At 39.4% G+C, this 20,305-nt stretch overlaps 1 protein-coding gene across 1 annotated transcript in view; it reads right to left on the bottom strand.

Annotated features, from left to right (window-relative positions):
• Positions 1-20,305, bottom strand: part of LOC128636266 (ovochymase-2-like) — a 343,532-nt gene that overhangs the window by 117,025 nt on the left and 206,202 nt on the right. Inside the window, 3 exon segments of the mRNA XM_053689302.1 lie at positions 1,901-2,055; positions 3,487-3,676; positions 15,708-15,777. Coding sequence (XP_053545277.1) covers positions 1,901-2,055; positions 3,487-3,676; positions 15,708-15,777 — 415 coding nt within the window.

The raw sequence follows: 20,305 nt of genomic DNA, 5'->3' as shown, positions 1-20,305 counted from the left end.
TAAGCGCACTAACACACAGGAGTGCCTGGGAACTTAGAGGCTGATGCCCACTAACCCATATGAATGCCCAAAATAATATGTAATTCCCCCACCCCGACGCATCATGAGCTAAAAAGACAGAAGCGTGCAAAAAAATAAGAGCATATAAAATACTAGAATGTCCCCCTTTCTGCCCAAAAAATGATGCCCAGATTATAAATCTCTGTATCAAGTTGTCCCCTGGCATTGATGTACTTTTTGCTGAATGTACCTGCTAATAGCCTGTGGGCAATATGGGTGTAAAAAAGTGTCCACTTACCTAACAAGCACCCACTCTACTGGGCTTTCCAACTGCAGAAGAAAGATGCTCCCAGTAGATAGATCTTCTGCTGTTTACATGTACAGCACTGGATGGGCTAAGTGTTGAATATTGCGAGGAACCAACAAGAGAAGGCTAAGGAACCAGTCCTCACAACACCTGTGACAGTGCCTGTGACTAACTCCTCACTGGGAGTGATTATGTCACTACCCAATACTCCATAACTGTCTCAAACAGCAGCTCTCTGAGGGTGGAAAATAGGCCTCAAATTAGCGTGAGGATCCTTCTCAAAAGAGAATCTGGAGCAGCTCAATTCTTCATCTTCATCCTTTGGAAGCAAAGATAAGACTTGCTTTCCAGTGAGGTGGGAGGTTTTAAGTGCTCTTGGCGTTTTGGAAATCTTTGCCCCCTCGTAACAGGTACTTGAATTCCCAGGAGTAATTAATTGTGGACTCTCACAACCTTTATGAAAGAAATCTAAAACTCTTTATGTATTTATTTCTGAACAACTTGAATGCATTTTCACTTTAGAAGGGAGGCAATTGCTTTTGTACTTGTTCACATGTGAATATAATTTAATGCTGATAAAATGTCTATATTTTAATAGTTTGATTGGATCCAAGTTGAAAATTATACAAATGCAAGATTGAAATGTTGATTCTCAAAAACTTTATTTTAAAGGGACATTTTTCTTTTATGATTTAGGTAGAACATATAATTTTAAACAACTTTTCAATTTACTTTTTTTTTTATCAAATTTGCTTCATTATCTTGGTATCCTTTGTTGAAGAAGCATTTCATTATCTTGGTATCCTTTGTTGAAGAAGCAGCAATGCACTACTAGGAGCTAGTTAATGCACTGGGTCAGCCAATAACATCAAACATATATGTGCAGTCACCAATCAAGCAGTTACTGAGCCTACCTAGATATATTTTTCAACAAAGGATACCAAGAAAACAAAACAAATGAGATAATAGAAGTAAAATGGAAAGTTGTTTAAAATCACAATCTCTATCTGAATCATGAAAGAAAAACATTTGGTTTCATGTCCCTTTATTTCTATAAGGCTCAATATTTAAATGTTATATCCTAGTGTTAACCTTCAATATTTGAATGTTTCATTTGTCCAAATGTTGACTCTTGGGGGCAGATTTAATAAGTGTCGGGCGGACATGCCATACGCTGTTGGCATTTATCATTGCACAAGCATTTCATGTGAAATGCTTATGCAATGCTGCCCCCTGCACATACACGCCCAATCGGCCGCTATCAGGGGGTGTCAATCAACCCAATCGTATCCGATCTGGATGATTGCTATTCGCCACCTCAGAGGTGGCGGATGAGTTAAGGAGCAGCAGTCTTAACTTTTGTTTCCGGCAAGCGTGAAGGCTCGCACGGAAACTGCTGCATTCGCAGGATGATAAATCAGCCCCTATGTCTATAAAAAAACATCCATATGACAGAATAAATGTCTGCTTATTAGTTGACAAATGCCATAAATAATCCAGTTCATCCCAAGTACAGATTCTGTTCCATAATCTCAAATAGATAAAACTTTGACATTTGAAGACAGTATTAGAATACTCTAAGGTATAACTTACTTTACAATAATTATTGTCTTGTCCTTCAGGAAACCCTGCACAGAACATCCTTTCAGTGATACCACCAGGATGGGTTTGATAGTGAGCTTTGCAAGCATCTTTAATAAGGACCGGGACCTCAAGCTGCTGAAGTTTGGAGGATTTTTCTTTCCCAACTGCAATTGCAAATCATTTATTATCTCATTGGCCTTAGAATACATTTACTGTATGAAAGCAGACATTCATCCTCAGGTAATGTCCTACAAGCTGACACAGATACAAGTAGTACAGTGGTCTGCTAATTGCTCAGAAACTATCCTGTCAGAATGGCAACATTTGAAAAAGGTCAGAATTACAGACTCTAACTTTTTGAAGTAATTACTTTGAATCCAAACATTAAAGGGATACAGAACCCAAATGTTTTCTTTCATGATTCAGATGGAACCTGCAATTTTAAGCAACTTTCTAATTTACTCCAATTAACAATTTTTTTGTTCTCTTGGTATCTTTATTTGAAAAAGCAGGAATGTAAGCATAGGAGCCGGCACATCTTTGGTTCAGCACCCTGGATAGCGATTGCTGATTGATGGCTAAATGAATCATGAAAGAAATATTTGTTTTCAGTTTCCCTTTTACATGGATACCCGATACGTTTGCATAGCAGCTAGCAGTCATGCAGGTTATGGATACAGTTGCATACCACATAATATTTTAAAGTGATTAAACAGGACCAGGTGTACGGGTGCTGAGAAACTGTAACATTGGGGCACAATAGTGTGATCCAGTGTCTGGGCAGTTTGGGAAGAAGGTTTAGGCTTTTTAAATGAGGTGTGGTGTTTTAGAGGAGGGTTTGGACAATCCCAGGGTTCTTGTTGTAGAAAAAAAACATTTAAATAGAAGTAAATAGGGACAGCAAGGGTCACCACAATCAGTAGAAGACCTACTTGTCATAGAAATCTGGTGCTATTTTATTTTGGGAGCCCCAAAGGTAATTCAGTAGTAAGTAATGATATACATGCTGCTCTGTTAAGTGATTTTGAGGATAGATAAATAGATAAGATGAACCTGCAACCTACACTAATAAAAGGCTCCACTGCATTAAGATTGAACACATTCTGCACATGCCTTTATATAAACTGGCCCCTGCAGGGACACCCTTAGCATTTGTCAGGCCCTGGACAAGACACATTTGTGGGGAACCACAGCTCAGCATCATTATTTCTCTCCCCCTGTATGCCCTACCCCCTGTATGGTATGACCCACCTTTTTCCCAACATTACATCTCCTGAAACCATAAACACTTCTTCATAAACTAAATACAAGATATATATTGCACCTTCTCCTACCCTCACTCCTGAAAGTGCAGGGGCCCCCAAAGTTCAAGTCCCTGGGACCGGGTTGGTGCCCCTCTCGCCCTTCCCAAGACCATTGCACCTGCTGCACTAATGGTAGTTCTACCCCTGACCACAGTTTAGCATAATACCACCTTCATCTATGCTTTCAACCCTTTTTAGCACACACAAAATGCACTTGTCACTTTAAGATACATATAGTTTAGTTAGGTTTTATGGAGTCACAATAAGCAAGGCAATAAATAAAAACTTTACCATCAATACCCCACCCTGTGTAGACACACAGGCTAGAAGGCATCACTGCAAGCCAACTCTTTGGAAGACAAATCGGCTTCACATAATCATTAAAGCGGAAAGGTTCTGCCATTTGAAGCAGAGCAAGGTTGTAGTCCAATGAAATGTAGTTAAACCCAGGGTGTACAAAAATTTTCTTTACTGAAAATATCTAAATGAAAAGAAGTAAATATTTGTTAGATACACTATAGAGGGACATTTAACATACTGACCTTTTATCCATAAAAGAGCTGTAATAATATTATGGACAATAATATAGTGGTTACGGTTTATAGATTAGAATTAGGGGCAGGATTAGCCTTCTCTGGTGATCAACTACAGTGCAATGGTAATAAAACATTGTATGCATAATGGAGCGATTTTTAGCTTCATTTACTAGCCATGCCAAACCATTTGAATACCTGGACATTCATGTATACAATATTTATGGTTCGTAGTCATTTTTTTGTGACAACTGGGTAAACGCACAAAAGTGTATGCATTATAGAGACATTAAACACTAAATATATTTCATGCACTTCCCTTTAAATATGGGTGCCATTTTGGAACCTAGGTTTCACTGCAGCTATCTGAAAGAGAGTTGCTAAACATATGCAAAGACGTCCGCACTGGGATGCAGTGAATTCTAGATTTTAACATGCCGGCATAACTAGAGGGACATAGGGAATAACTTCAATACTATGCTTATAAAATGTACTTAATGTCCCTTTAAAGGTTTTATTACACTCTCACCAAGATTACAAGTTGTGCGCTAAACCAGGTTCGTAAATAACGCAAAAAAATGAGCGTTATCGCACTTTCCATAGCGCTGCCATTACAGGTTACTGTAAAACCTTCTCTTGTTGTGCGGTATGGTGCGAACAGCTCCATGCCGCACAACAGCCAAGTCCTGACTTTACGTTCTTGTGCACGCTTTCCCCCTTAGACATCAATGGGGAGAAAGTGTCAGAAAAAAACTAACACCCGTGATCGCCGTAACGCAACCCCATTGATGTCTATGGGGAAAAGAAAGTTATGTTAAAACCTAACACCCTAACATAGCCCCCTAGTCTAAATACACCTAAACTGCCGCCCCCCGACATCGCCGACACTAATTAAAATTATTAACCCTTAATCAGCCGCCCCCCGACATTGCAGACACTAATTAAAGTTATTAACCCCTTAACCAGCGCCCCCCCCCCACATCGCTACTTATAAACTAAACCTATTAACCCCTAAACAGCCGGCCCCCCACATCACTAAATTAAACTATTAAACCCTAAACCTAACACCCTCTAACTTTAAATTTAATTTACAATATAAATATCTTGAAGATAGAAGATGTTGCCGCCTGGATGAAGACTTCTCGCCGCCTGGATCAAGATGGATGTCCAGACATCAGGAACTGAGTAGATTTCCTGGGGTTAGTGTTATAGTTTTTTTGGGTGTTTTTTTTTAGAGGGCAGTAAAAGAGCTGAATTAAGGGCAATGCCTATACAAATGCCCCTTTATGGGGAAATGGGTAGTTTAGGATTTTTTAGAGATAGGTTTTTTATTTTGGGGGGTTGGTTGCGTGCGGGGGGTTTACTTTTAGGGGGGACTTTGTAATTTTATTAATGTAAAAGAGCTGTTTAACTTAGGGCAATGCACTATAAAAAGACCCTTTTAAGGGCTAATGGTAGTTTATTGTTAGGTTAGGGGGTGTTTTTATTTTGGGGTGGCTTTTTTGTTTTTATATGGCTATTAGATTAGGTGTAATTTTTATTATTTTGGATAATTTCGTTTATTATTTTTTGAAATTAGTGTTTTTTTATTTTCCGTAAATGTTGCGGTTTTATTTTCTGGTAATGTTAGATTTTATTTAATTTTTCGTAGTGTTAGTTTTTTTTAAATTTGTAATTTAGGTTTTTTATTTGTAGTTTTATTTTATTAAAATAGTTACGTTAGGTTTATTTATAGTTCAATCTTAGTTTTTTTTTTATTTCACAGGTAAGTTTTTATTTATTTTAAGATAGTTATATTGTAAATTAAATTTAAAGTTAGGGGGTGTTAGGGGTTAATAGTTTAATTTAGTGATTTGCGGTGGGGTGGCTGGTGGTTTAGGGTTTAATAGGTTTATTATAGTAGTAGCACTGTAGGGGACGGCGGTTTAGGGGTTAATAGCTTTATATAGTGTTGGAGATGTGGCTGGGCGGCGGATTAGGGGTTAATAAGTTTAATATAGTATTTGGGTGTTAGTGTACTTTGTAACATTTTAGTTATGAGTTTTGTGAAACATTTTTGTTTCGCAAAATCCACAACTACTGGTCTCAGATCGCGGAATGGATCGAGGTGGTATAGACCATAACGCAAGCATTTGAGCCAGAATGCACAACCTGTAATACAGCAGTATGGAAATCCCGCACTCAAAAGTAATTTTTTGAGTGTGGAATGAAGAGTTGCGTTACAGGCTAAAACGCTTCCGTTATAGCAACTTGTAATACGGGAGAACTGCCATTCCACGCGCAATGGCCAATTTTTCAGCGGTATAGCCGTACTGCACCATTCCGCAAAACTTGTAATCTTGGTGAATGTTTCTTATTGTTAAACACAAGTTGTTGGAGCAAGTGCATGGACACTGGCCATTACTCCCTATGCCTTAAGACCCCTCTTTATTTTATCTTATCCCTCAAGACTAGAGGTGAATGAAATCAACATCTGACAATGCACCCTCTAAACCACCATAATATGACCCAAATCCTAGAAAAGTTGGACATTTTTATTCTGCTGGCTTGTTCCTTAGACAAGCAAAAACTTCCAAAGGCCAGAAAGTGAATGGAGGCCAACCATTTAAAGCATCTTAGCCTGAGATACTGGCTTCAAATAATCTGAGTAGGTTAGATAGACGTATAGGCCGTTCTGGGTTATATCAATGGCAATCCATACAACTCTTACTTCTATGCACTGTAATAACCCTTTCTGCCTTCTCACTAGCAAAGCCTCAAAATGAGGCTGGACCGCTCCTACTCCTTTCTATCTACATGGCACAAACCCCGCCACTGCATGTGACTCTCTCACATGGCTTTTCTCTGGCCCACCCCCCTTTCATCTCCACACAAGCACAAAGTGGTCTAAGTATAGTAAGATCTGCATTGAAATGACATTACCTATCTATGACATTTGTATTTTCTGCAGTGTACTAAGTATCAGAATTGTTGAGAGGTGTACAATGAACAGATTCCATCCAATCTCATACCATGTCATTTGATGTATGAACAGCTTTCAATGAAGATGAAGATAAGAAGATGGACTGCCACCAGATAAAAAGATGGATGAAGGACCACTGCAGGGATCAAGATGGAGCGCCGCAGCTATCATCTTCGGTGAGTACCATCATGGGGTTTTAGTGGTAGTATTTTTTTTTATATTTCTTTTCAGGTTAGGGTTTGTTTTTTGTATTTTTTTTATTCTGGGCAGCAAAATAGCTAAATGCCCTTTTTAGGGCACTTTTTAGATAAGATTTTTTTTAGATATTTTTATTTTGGGTGTGGGGTGGTTATTGTTAGAGAGGCTTGAAGGGTTTTGTTCAGAAAAAGAGCTGGATCACTTTAGGGCAATGCCCTGCAAAAGGACCGTTTAGGGGCTATTTATAGTTTAGTTTTAGAATAGGGTTTTTTTCATTTTGGGGTATTAGAATGGGCAATTGGGCATACATTTTTTTGTGGTAATTTCTTTGTTATTTTTTGTAATGTTAGGCTTTGTTATTTTTTTTAATCTTATTTTTTTTAATTAATCATAGTTTTTTAATAGTGTAGTGTTTTACTTGGTGGTAGGGAGCTGGCGGTTTAGGGGTTAATAGTGTAGAGGTTTAGTTTGCGATGGGGGGCTGGCGGATTAGAGGATAATAGTGTAAAGATGTAGTTTGCAATGTGGGGGGTGGCGATCGCATTTACTTTCAACTTGTAATACGAGCACATATTACCGCTCTACGCTACCCATAGAAAAACTACATTTATGCTTACCTGATAAATTACTTTCTTTTACGATATGACGAGTCCACGGATTTCATCCTTACTTATGGGATATTAACCTCCTGCTGACAGGAAGTGGCAAAGAGCACCACAGCAGAGCTGTATATATAGCCCCTCCCTTCCCCTCCACCCTCAGTCATTCGGCCGAAGGTTATAGGAAGAGAAAAAGAAAGGCTAAAAAGGTGGAGAGGTGACTGAAGTTTACAAAAAATAAAATAAATCTGTCTTAAAATAACAGGGTATGCCGTGGACTTGTCATATCGTAAAAGAAAGTAATTTATCAGGTAAGCATAAATTTAGTTTTCTTTTACAAAGATATGATGAGTCCACGGATTTCATCCTTACTTGTGGGAAACTAATACCAAAGCAATAGGACACGGATGAAAGGGAGGGACAAGACAGAGACCTAAACAGAAGGCACCACTGCTTGAAGAACCTTCCTCCCAAAGATAGCCTCAGAAGAAGCAAAAGTATCAAATTTGGAAAATTTGGAAAAAGTGTGAAGGGACGACCAAGTCACAGCCTTACAAATCTGCTCAACAGATGCATCGTTTTTAAAAGCCCATGTGGAAGCCACAGCCCTAGGAGAATAAGCCGTAATTCTTTCAGGAGGCTGCTGTCCAGCAGTCTCATATGCCAGGCGGAAGATACTTCTCAGCCAAAAAGAAAGAGAGGTAGCTGTAGCTTTCTGATCCCTACGCTTTCCAGAATAAACAATAAATAATGAAGATGATTGACGGAAATCCTTAGTTGCCTGTAAGTAAAACTTTAAGGCACGGACCACATCCAAGTTATGTAATAGACGCTCCTTCTTAAAGAAGGATTAGGACACAAAGAAGGAACAACAATTTCCTGATTAATATTCTTATTCGAAACAACCTTAGGAAGAAAACCAGGTTTGGTACGTAAAACCACCTTATCAGAATGAAATATGAAATAAGGCGAATCACACTGTAAAGCTGAAAGCTCAGAAACTCTTCTAGCAGAAGAAATAGCAACCAAAAACAGAACTTTCCAAGATAATAGTTTAATATCTATGGAATGCATAGGTTCAAACGGAACACCTTGCAGAACTCGAAGAACTAAATTCAAACTCCAAGGAGGAGTAATAGGTGTAAATACAGGCTTAATTCTAGATAGAGCGTGACAAAAAGACTGAACATCTGATACATTTGCCAAACGTTTGTGAAACAGAATTGACAAAGCTGAAATTTGTCCTTTTAAGGAACTTGCTGATAACCCTTTCTCCAATCCTTCTTGGAGAAAAGACAAAATCCTAGGAATCCTAACTTTACTCCATGAGTAACCCTTGGATTCACACCAATAAAGATATTTACGCCATATCTTATGATAGATTTTCCTTGTGACAGGCTTTCTAGCCTGTATCAAAGTATTGATAACTGAATCAGAGAATCCTCGCTTAGATAAAATCAAGTGTTCAATCTCCATGCAGTCAGTTGCAGAGAAATTAGATTTGGATGTTGGAAAGGACCTTGAATGAGAAGGTCCTGTCTCAACGGAAGTTTCCACGGTGGCAGAGAGGACATGTCCACTAGATCCGCATACCAAGTCTGCATGGCCACGCAGATGCTTTCAGGATCACTGAAGCTCTCTACTGTTTGATTCGAGCAATCATGCGTGGAAGGAGAGGAAATGGCGGAAACACATAAGCTAGGCTGAACAACCAAGGAACTGCCAAGGCATCTATCAGTTCGGCCTGAGGATCCCTTGACCGGGATCCGTATCTTGGAAGCTTGGCATTCTGACGAGATGCCATCAAATCCAACTCCGGTCTGCCCCATCTGAGAATCAATGAGGCAAATACTTCTGGGTAAAGTTCCCACTACCCCGGATGAAAAGTCTGTCGACTTAGAAAATCTGCTTCCCAGTTCTCTACCCCTGGGATGTAGATCGCTGACAGATGACAAGAGTGGGCCTCTGCCCAACTGATTATCTTGGATACTTCTATCATCGCCAAGGAACTCCTTGTTCCCCCCCTGATGATTGACATATGCCACAGTCGTTATGTTGTCCGATTGGAATCTGATGAATTTGGCCGAAGCCAACTGAGGCAACGCCTGAAGCACATTGAATATTGCCCTCAGTTCCAAAATATTGATTGGAAGTAGAGACTCCACTTGAGTCCAAACACCCTGAGTCTTCAGGGAATTCCAAACTGCACCCCAGCCCAGAAGGCTGGCATCTGTTGTCACTACCACCCACGAGGGTCTGCGGAAACAAGTCCCCTGGGACAGATGACCCCGCGACAACCACCAAAGAAGAGAGTTTCTGGTCTCTTGATCCAGAATTATCTTTGGAGATAAATCTGCATAATCCCCATTCCACTGACCGAGCATGCACAGTTGCAGAGGTCTGAGATGAAAGCGAGCAAAAGGAATGATGTCCATTGCCACTACCATTAATCCAATTACCTCCATACACTGAGCCACTGATGGCCGAGGAATGGACTGAAGTGCTCAGCAAGTATTCAAAATCTTTGATTTTCTGACCTCCGTCAGAAATACTTTCATGGCTACCGAGTCTATCAGAGTTCCCAAGAAAGGAACCCTTGTCTGTGGAACAAGTGAACTTTTCTCTATGTTCACCTTCGAGCCGCGAGTTTTCAGAAAAGACACTGTGTCCGTGTGAGATTTTGTCAGATGATATGTTGACGCCTGAATCAGAATATCATCCAGATAAGGCACCACCGCTATCCCTTGCGGTCTGAGAACCGCCAAAAGAGACCTTAGAACCTTTGTAAAGATTCTGGGTGCTGTAGCCAACCCGAAATGAAGAGCCATGAACTGATAATGTTTGTCCAAGAAGGCAAACCTTAGAAACCGATGATGATCTTTGTGGATTGGAATATGAAGGTAAGCATCCTTCCTTCAAATCCACAGTAGTCATATATTGACCCTCCTAAACCATTTGCAAAATCGTTCTAATTGTCTCCATCTTGAATGATGGAACTCTTAGAAATTTGTTTAGACACTTGAGGTCCAAAATGGGTCTGAACGTCCCCTCTTTTTTGGGGACCACAAATAGGTTTGAGTAAAACCCCTGTCCCTGTTCTAATTTTGGAACAGGACAGATTACTCCCATAGTAAAAAAAATATTTTACGCAGCGTAAGAATGCCTCTCTCTTTATCTGGTTTGCAGATAATTTTGAAAGATGAAATCTCCCTCTTGGGAGAAAATCATTGAATTCCAATTGATAACCATGGGTCACTATTTCTAGTGCTCAGGAATCCTGAACATCTCTTGCCCAAGCCTGAGCAAAGAAAGAGAGTCTGCCCCCTACCAGATCCGGTCCCGGATCGGGGGCCAGCCCTTCATGCTGTCTTAGGACCAGCAGCGGGTTTTTTGGATTGTTTACCCTTATTCCAGTTCTGATTGGGTCTCCAGACTGACTTAGAGTGGGAAAAATTCCCTTCCTGCTTTGTGGAAGAAGAGGAAGCGGGGGGTCCTCCTTTAAAATTCTAAAAGGGACGGAAATTATTCTATTTACCCCTCATTTTAACCAACCTATCCTGAGGTAGGGATCTCCTTCAATTCTGGCCCAAAAAGGGTCTTACCTTTAAAGGGAATAGCTAAAAGCTTATGTTTTGACGACACATTAGCAGACCAAGATTTGAGCCACAATGCTCTACGTGCTAAAATAGCAAAACCTGCGTTTTTTGCCACTAATTTAGCAATTTGAAAAGCGGCATCAGTAATAAAAGAATTATCTAGCTTAAGAGCCTTAATTCTATATAGAATGTCATCTAATGGAGTCTCAACTTTAAGAGACTCTTCTAGAGCCTCAAACCAAAAAGCTGCTGCAGTAGTTACTGAAACAATGCAAGCCGTAGGTTGTAAAAGAAATCCCTGATTAACAAATCATTTCTTTAGTAGACCCTCTAATTTCTTATCCAAAGGGTCCTTGAAAGCACAACTATCCTCAATAGGTATAGTAGTACGCTTAGCTAGAAAAGATATAGCTCCCTCTACCTTAGGGACCGTCTGCCATGAGTCCCGAATGGTATCTGATATAGGAAACATTTTCTTAAAATTAGGAGAGGGAGAAAACGGTATACTTGGTCTATCCCATTCCTTACTAATAATTTCCAAAATTCTCTTAGGAACCGGAAAAACATGAGTGTAAGTAGGAACTTCCAAAAATGTATCCATTTTACACAATTTCTCTGGAGGAATCACAATAGGATCACAATCATCCAGAGTCGCTAAAACCTCACTAAGCAACAGGCGGAGGTGTTCAAGCTTAAATTTAAATGGCATAGCATCCGAATCTGTCTGAGGCAAAATATTCCCTGAATCAGAAATTTCAGACAGTAATTCCCTGATCCACAACTCAGAGCACTGTGAGGAAACATCGGAAATAGCTAAGAAAGCATAAGAGGATTAAGTATTAACATTAATACTTGACCTGCTGCGTTTACCCTGCAACACTGGTAATTTAGACAATACCTCTGTAAGGGTAGTTGACATAACTGCAGCCATCTCCTGCAGAGTAAAGGAATTAGACGCACTAGAAGTACTAGGCGTCGCTTGTGTGGGCGTTAAAGGTTGTGACACTTGGGGAGAATTGGATGGCATATCCTGATTCTCTTCAGACTGAGAATCATCCTTAAGCACACTTACTTTATTTAAAATATGCTTTTTACATTGTACAGGGAGTGCAGAATTATTAGGCAAGTTGTATTTTTGAGGATTAATTTTATTATTGAACAACAACCATGTTCTCAATGAACCCAAAAAACTAATTAATATCAAAGCTGAATAGTTTTGGAAGTAGTTTTTAGTTTGTTTTTAGTTATAGCTATTTTAGGGGGATATCTGTGTGTGCAGGTGACTATTACTGTGCATAATTATTAGGCAACTTAACAATAAACAAATATATACCCATTTCAATTATTTATTTTTACCAGTGAAACCAATATAACATCTCAACATTCCCAAATATACATTTCTGACATTCAAAAACAAAACAAAAACAAATCAGTGACCAATATAGCCACCTTTCTTTGCAAGGACACTCAAAAGCCTGCCATCCATGGATTCTGTCAGTGTTTTGATCTGTTCACCATCAACATTGCGTGCAGCAGCAACCACAGCCTCCCAGACACTGTTCAGAGAGGTGTACTGTTTTCCCTCCTTGTAAATCTCACATTTGATGATGGACCACAGGTTCTCAATGGGGTTCAGATCAGGTGAACATGTCATTAGATTTTCTTCTTTTATACCCTTTCTTGCCAGCTACGCTGTGGAGTACTTGGACGCGTGTGATGGAGCATTGTCCTGCATGAAAATCATATTTTTCTTGAAGGATGCAGACTTCTTCCTGTACCACTGCTTGAAGAAGGTGTCTTCCAGAAACTGGCAGTAGGACTGGGAGTTGAGCTTGACTCCATCCTCAACCCGAAAAGGCCCCACAAGCTCATCTTTGATGATACCAGCCCAAACCAGTACTCCACCTCCACCTTGCTGGCGTCTGAGTCGGACTGGAGCTCTCTGCCCTTTACCAATCCAGCCAAGGGCCCATCCATCTGGCCCATCAAGACTCACTCTCATTTCATCAATCCATAAAACCCTAGAAAAATCAGTCTTGAGATATTTCTTGGCCCAGTCTTGACGTTTCAGCTTGTGTGTCTTGTTCAGTGGTGGTCGTCTTTCAGCCTTTCTTACCTTGGCCATGTCTCTGAGTATTGCACACCTTGTGCTTTTGGGCACTCCAGTGATGTTGCAGCTCTGAAATATGGCCAAACTGGTGGCAAGTGGCATCTTGGCAGCTGCACGCTTGACTTTTCTCAGTTCATGGGCAGTTATTTTGCGCCTTGGTTTTTCCACACACTTCTTGCGACCCTGTTGACTATTTTGAATGAAACGCTTGATTGTTCGATGATCACGCTTCAGAAGCTTTGCAATTTTAAGAGTGCTGCATCCCTCTGCAAGATATCTCACTATTTTTGACTTTTCTGAGCCTGTCAAGTCCTTCTTTTGACCCATTTTGCCAAAGGAAAGGAAGTTGCCTAATAATTATGCACACCTGATATAGGGTGTTGATGTCATTAGACCACACCCCTTCTCATTACAGAGATGCACATCACCTGATATGCTTAATTTGTAGTAGGCTTTCAAGCCTATACAGCTTGGAATAAGACAACATGCATAAAGAGGATGATGTGGTCAAAATACTCATTTGCCTAATAATTCTGCGCTCCCTGTAAAGCCCTTTCAGTACAAAAGTTACGCAATGATAGAGGGGGTTGCACAATAGCTTCTAAACATATAGAACAATGAGAAACCTTAATGTCAGACATGTTGAACAGACTAGTAATACCACAAAAGTTGTTTAAACATTTATTTATAGCATAAAATAAACATTAGAAAAAACGTGTACTGTGCCTTTAAGAAAAGAAAAAGTGAACGATCTTTCCAAAATGCACAAAAAACGTTAAATTATTCCCAAATTTAACTTAATATCGTTGGTTAATCCAAAAATTACTGCACCCAGAAGCAAAGGCAGAAATAAGGCTTTAGAAGTACTTATATCAACATCTAGTCAAAAGATAGATAAAAATACCCCCTGCACCATGCCACAGCTCTGCTGTGGCGCCTACCTGCCCCCAGAGTACTTTGAATCAAGTTTCCACCCCTTGAGACCAGCTACACAGTCCAGGAGCCACCGAGTTACTGTTTGCTGCTGCTAAGCCTGAAGGAAGTGCGCCAAAATAGGCTCCGCCCCTTAAGGTAAAAAATCAGAGTAGGCCCAAACACCACCACATGGGAACTAAAGTAGAAATACACACACAATACAACCCTCAAGCATAAAACCAATAAGTTTAAATTGCCAAAAAATAAAAAACATAAAACATCGTTTTTTACATTTTCTCCCATGTCACATAATGCCCAAATATCAACTAAAAATAAAATATAGGGACTCCAGTAACACCACTCTTTTTAAAATAGATTTTACTGCTTACCCCATTCCCATACAGGGAAAAAATGCTAGCCAGTTCTGATACACCAAGTCTCCTCAGAAAAAAAGGCTGCACATACCTTAATGCTGCTTGTAGCATGAAACCGGTCTCCACACTGAAGATGACTCATGGTTACTTTCAGAAGTCTTGTGGGAACCAGCGTGGATCTTAGTTACAAATGCTAAGATCATCAAACCTCAGGGCAGAAATCTTCTTCCATATCCCCCTGAGGAAAATAGTATGCACCGGTACCATTTAAAATAAAAAAACTTCTTGATTGAAGAAACTAAAACACCTCACTTTACCATGTCTTCCTAGTATAACACAGGCAAAGAGAATGACTGAGGGTGGAGGGGAAGGGAGGGGCTATATATACAGCTCTGCTGTGGTGCTCTTTGCCACTTCCTGTCAGCAGGAGGTTAATATCCCACAAGTAAGGATGAAATCCGTGGACTCGTCATATCTTTGTTATTTTTTTTTATTAATCATAGTTTTTTAATAGTGTAGTGTTTTACTTTGTGGTGGGGGGCTGGCGGTTTAGGCGTTAATAGTGTAGTGTTTTACTTGGTGGTGGGGGGCTGGCGGTTTAGGGGTTAATAGTGTAGAGGTTTAGTTTGTGATGGGGGGCTGGCGGATTAGAGGATAATAGTGTAAAGATGTAGTTTGCAATGTGGGGGCGACCGCATTTACTTTCAACTTGTAATACGAGCACATATTACCGCTCTGCGCTACCCATAGAAAATAAGGGGTGTGTAAATTAGCGCAAGTTCGCACAAACTAATTTGTGGAAATTTAAAGCTAAAATATGTATTTTAGCGTAAAGTCACCACAATCTCACAACCGCGTTTACGCTCCTAGCGCCAACGATGGTGCTCCAGTTGTAATCTAGCCCATAATAAGTATATTGCAAAAATAATTTAATTCAAAACTGAAATACACTGATGTGCATTTCAGTTCTGGCAGGAATGTCCCTTTAATAGGATTATTCATTTTTTCATGTTGAACTGTCAAATATCAATGATAGTGTTTTGTTCATGTAAAGTATTGCATACCAGGGTGTATTGCTGAATCAGAAGGAATATTTACTGTAAGCATGTTTTTGGAATGCGTGGATCAATTAAAATTCAAGTGTCAAAGTGTTTTGATGCAGGATATTGCATATCACAGAGGAAAACTATAACGCGACAAATGATATATAGAAGATTTCTCCTACCTGGTTATGATCTGGTTTAGTGAGATCATGTATCCCAGCAACAACACGCCATAAATCATAAACTTGTGATCTAAAAGGGGGGGGGGGGAGAAACATTATCAGTGATAATGCATTTTATGCTCAATAATTGTATTGTTGATTCTTTCAAAATGTTGATAATTATTAAAAATGTTGGTAATTATTGAAATGTTGGTAATTATTTTTGTCCATAACATGCATTACAGATTTATCATTGGGCATATTTGGCAGTTGCCTATGGTTTCCTTCACACAGAGGGGCTCCTGCATAGATATTAAATAATGCAAATATACAATCTGCTATTTCAGTTTCTTGTAAAGAAAATTAATTTTGAAATGTTTCTATTATGCATAATGAAAATGAGAAATGTGTTTACAGTAATGTATTTTCATTAAAAAGGGTCAATGTTGAAATAGGATATTGAGGTTAGCAGGAAACTCATGTTTGTCTACAACTGATCCCTTCGGATAAATTGCCTTCTGGTTGCTAAGGACACCTCCTACAATGCTAATGGTGGACAGGGCTATAACTTCACAAGCATAAAAAACAGTAACATTTAAAACACTTTCTTTTAAACATGATTTATTGAAATTTTTAAATGAACAGTACAATAACAACTATAGATTATATAAGATCATAGTATTTAGAACATACAAATATTCTAACAAAGTATTACCCAAATAATAGCACTTAGAGAAGTAATTAGAGTCTCTACAATCTCAAGACAACTGTAAAAAGTAAACTACATTCTCTCCCCTTAAAGGGACATATACTAATTTTTTTCTTTGCATAAATGTTTTGTAGATGATCTATTTATATAGCCCATAAAGTTTTTTTGTTGTTGTACAGATACCTACTCCAGCTTGCTCCTGTTTGTGTAAAGGGTCTTTTTATATGCAAAAGGAGGGGGGAGTGTTTGATATTTCCCACTTACAGTGGGTGTTCCAGTAACCTTTTAAATAAAACATAGAAACATAGAAACATAGATATTGACAGCAGATAAGAGCCATAGGCCCAGCAAGTCTGCCCGACCTTACCTAACAGTATAAACTTATCTAGTTCGTAGGATAGCCCTATGCTTGTCCCATGCATTTTTAAAGTCCCCCACAGTGTTTGTTGCTACTACCTCTTGAGGAAGTTTATTCCATAAATCAATCACTCTTTCTGTAAAGAAGTGCTTCCTCAAATTACTCCTGAATCTACTACCCTTTAGCTTGAGCTCATGACCCCTTGTTCTTGAATTTTCCATTTTATGTAAAATACCCACAGCCTCAGTTTTACTAAACCCTTTAATGTACTTGAAAGTTGCTATCATATCACCTCTTTCCCTTCTCTCCTCTAAGCTATACATATTTAGGTCATTGAGCCTGTCCTGGTAAGTTTTATTTTTTAGACCATGTACCATTTTGGTAGCCCTCCTTTGCACAGATTCAAGTTTGTTAATATCCTTCTGAAGATATGGCCTCCAGAACTGCACACAATACTCAAGATGAGGCCTAACTAATGATCTATAAAGTGGCATAAGAACCTTACTATTTCTGCTGCAAATACCTCTACCAATACATCCAAGCATTCTGCTAGCCTTACTTGCTGCATTACTACATTGATAGAAATAGAAATAGAGTTAAACTGGAAGCTTCTAAGTACGTTTTTAAACAGTTTTATACTGAATTTTTATATCAGTATCTGTGCATTTTATTCTTTATAGTGATGTCTATTACATGCAGTTATATGAAAATTGGTATATACTGTCCCTTTAAAAAGGGCTGTAATCTCTTCTAAGCAGATGATGTCAAGTTTAGAATTATTTTTCATGTATATTTTTTTGTTTCCATTATTCTTATTTTAAAAACATTTTAATTTCTTTTAACAGTTTTCAAGTTATAAGTACCAGTATTGCTGAGATTAAGTGTCACGCCACCACAGCTTGTCCGTTGCTATGGCCGTTGCCATGGAGGCAGCGATGGTGAGCGTGCAGCGATGACATCATCGCCACTCGCTGACTCTTCCTGAATGCTGCTTGGATCGCACCTGTGGTTTCTCCTTGGCGCCAATCTGCGCCTATGTAAGTGCTTCCTTTTCTTCACTACTCTGTCCAAGTATATGTGTTTCTTATTATGCTCCTGGGTGTTGTGTTATTTATCTACTGCTGACTTACCGTTATCAAACTCTGCCTGCTTTACTACTCTGTTTGCCTTAACCCTGAACTGCTGGATTGTTTTACTGTTGATGAACTCTGCTTGTCTGACCACTCTGTCTGCTTTAAGTGAAGGTCAATTTGGATGCATTAGTGCTTGGTTTTTAATAAACCTATTAAAAACAAGAGCATTTTAATTAATCAAAATTAACTTACTTACCTTTTAATCCTGACAGCCGCTGCAGAGCTTCCTCCACACGTCGCAAGCCCTCTTCGCGGGTCCAAAATGACGAATCCTGCTTCCTCCAATCACGGCGTTGCATCAGGCCATGATCCCCCCGGGGAAAAAGCCGTGATTGGAGGAAGCCGGATTCGTCATTTCTGACGTAAGAAGAGGCTTCCGACGGCCGGGGGAATCACTGGAGCGGCTTTCAGGATTAAGAGGTAATTTTTTGATGTTAAGTTCTGTAGAGTTATGTGTTAGAACAGGTGGTAAATAAGTTTAGGTACCTAGTATCCGCTATAGTAGGACCACTCAGCCTCACACCAAACCTTGGATTCACACAGATTTAACTTACAGGAATCCGGTTTTGCTCATTGAACTGAGGGTCACTACTGCAGGGTACAGAGTGAATACGGAGCTGTCACGCAACCAGGTTACAGGATGCCTGTATTTCAACAGATAGGAGGAGTATCTATAGATAGAATAGGTAGTTAATCAACTAATTACTTAGTGATTAAATGATATAGCTGACACATATACAGAGAAGACAGGTAGTGAAATGGAATGTAATACAAACAGATGTAGTACAAAGAGATATTGTAATTAGGCCAAAATGTATTTGTTAGGAATTCAGCACTTCAGGGAATATCATATGTAGTTAGAATGATATTTTGGATTATGTTATCAGATAAAGTTTATGCAAGGATAAGATAGTAACAAACGATAATTCACTTAGTCAGGTTCAAGGTGGTCACAGCAAATGATGTTAATCAAGCAGCAGTTCAAACAGAGTAGGCAATGTAACAGGCAGTTGAAGATAATCCTGCAGTTTAGTGATAGTAACAGTCATTGAATACAGTGCTTAAGTAGTTTGCTTACTTGAGAGACATAATGATATCCAAATAGAGTAATAAAATATACAGACCAATTCCTGATGGTTATTTGGAAGGCTAAGTCAGAGCCAGATGAAAACCTTACGGTATCCTGAATGCTTGTTTGTAGAAAGGACACAGCGCGGTACACGCGCTGCAGACACGCTGAGATGCCGGGTGTGACGTCACAGCTACCCGGTGTAACAGTTAGGGAATTGATAGCTGCTCCTTTGGTTCCTAAGAAACTGCAAGTAATAGAATAGGCACACCGGCACACAGCAATGAAGGATTAATGTAGGCTGCAAAGATTCAGAGCAACAAGAAAGAAATCCCCACAGATTGAGGAAAGAGCTAAGTGTCTTCAGAGAGGAGTCACATAAAGTAACTGATTCAAATTACCAAGCGAGGAGCATAGAGAGGAGGGGCCTTAAATAGGAAGAGAGGATTCAGAATTAAAGGGACAGGATTGTAATAGTGAATACCCTGACAGGACACCCCCCTCAAGGAGCCGCTCAGCGGATCAAGGACCTGGACGGTGTGGATTCCTCCTATGGAACAAGGAAACCAAGCGTGGAGCCATAACATTAGTAGCAGGCTCCCAAGAGTCTTCTTCAGGTCCATAACCCTTCCAACTGACCAAATACTGAAGGTGGTTTCGAAAGTATCGAGAATCTTGAATAGAATCAATCTCGTACTCCTTTTCATCTGTCACATGAGTTAAAGATGTATCCATCGAAGATGTAGCCCTGATAGAAGCATAGGGTTTAAGGAGTGAGACATGAAATGTTGGATGAATTCTCATGGAAGAAGGTAGTTGAAGAGTGACTGCATTAACATTAACAACATTCTTAATTTCAAAGGGACCCAAATAAAGTGAAGCGAGCTTTTTGGAAGGAACTTGTAATCTTATATTCTTCGTGCTTAACCAAACTTTATCTCCCACCTTATATTCGGGAGGTTTAGAACGTCGTAGATCGTAGTAATGTTTTTGAGCTTTTTGAGCATCGAGTAGTAGTTGTTTAACAGTGGCGAAACCTTTCACTAAGGTATTGATTTTATCATTAACAACGGGTATAGGAGAATTTTTCGGAGTCTGAATGTCATAAGAAGGATGAAAACCGTAGTTAAGGAAAAATGGAGACATTTTAGTGGAGGAGTTGAGCATGTTATTATGAGCAAATTCAGCAGTGGAAAGTAGAGAATGCCAGTTATCTTGTTCTAGAGAACAGTAACAACGGAGATACTGTTCCAGGGCTTGATTTGTTCTCTCAGTCTGCCCATTGGTTTGTGGATGAAAAGCTGTACTTAACCTCCTAGAGATGTTGAGGGATTTACAAAGATGTTCCCA

The sequence above is a fragment of the Bombina bombina genome, chromosome 7, assembly GCF_027579735.1.
Source record: "Bombina bombina isolate aBomBom1 chromosome 7, aBomBom1.pri, whole genome shotgun sequence".
Classification (NCBI taxonomy): domain Eukaryota; kingdom Metazoa; phylum Chordata; class Amphibia; order Anura; family Bombinatoridae; genus Bombina; species Bombina bombina.
This window is presented reverse-complemented; position numbering and strand designations above follow the sequence as displayed.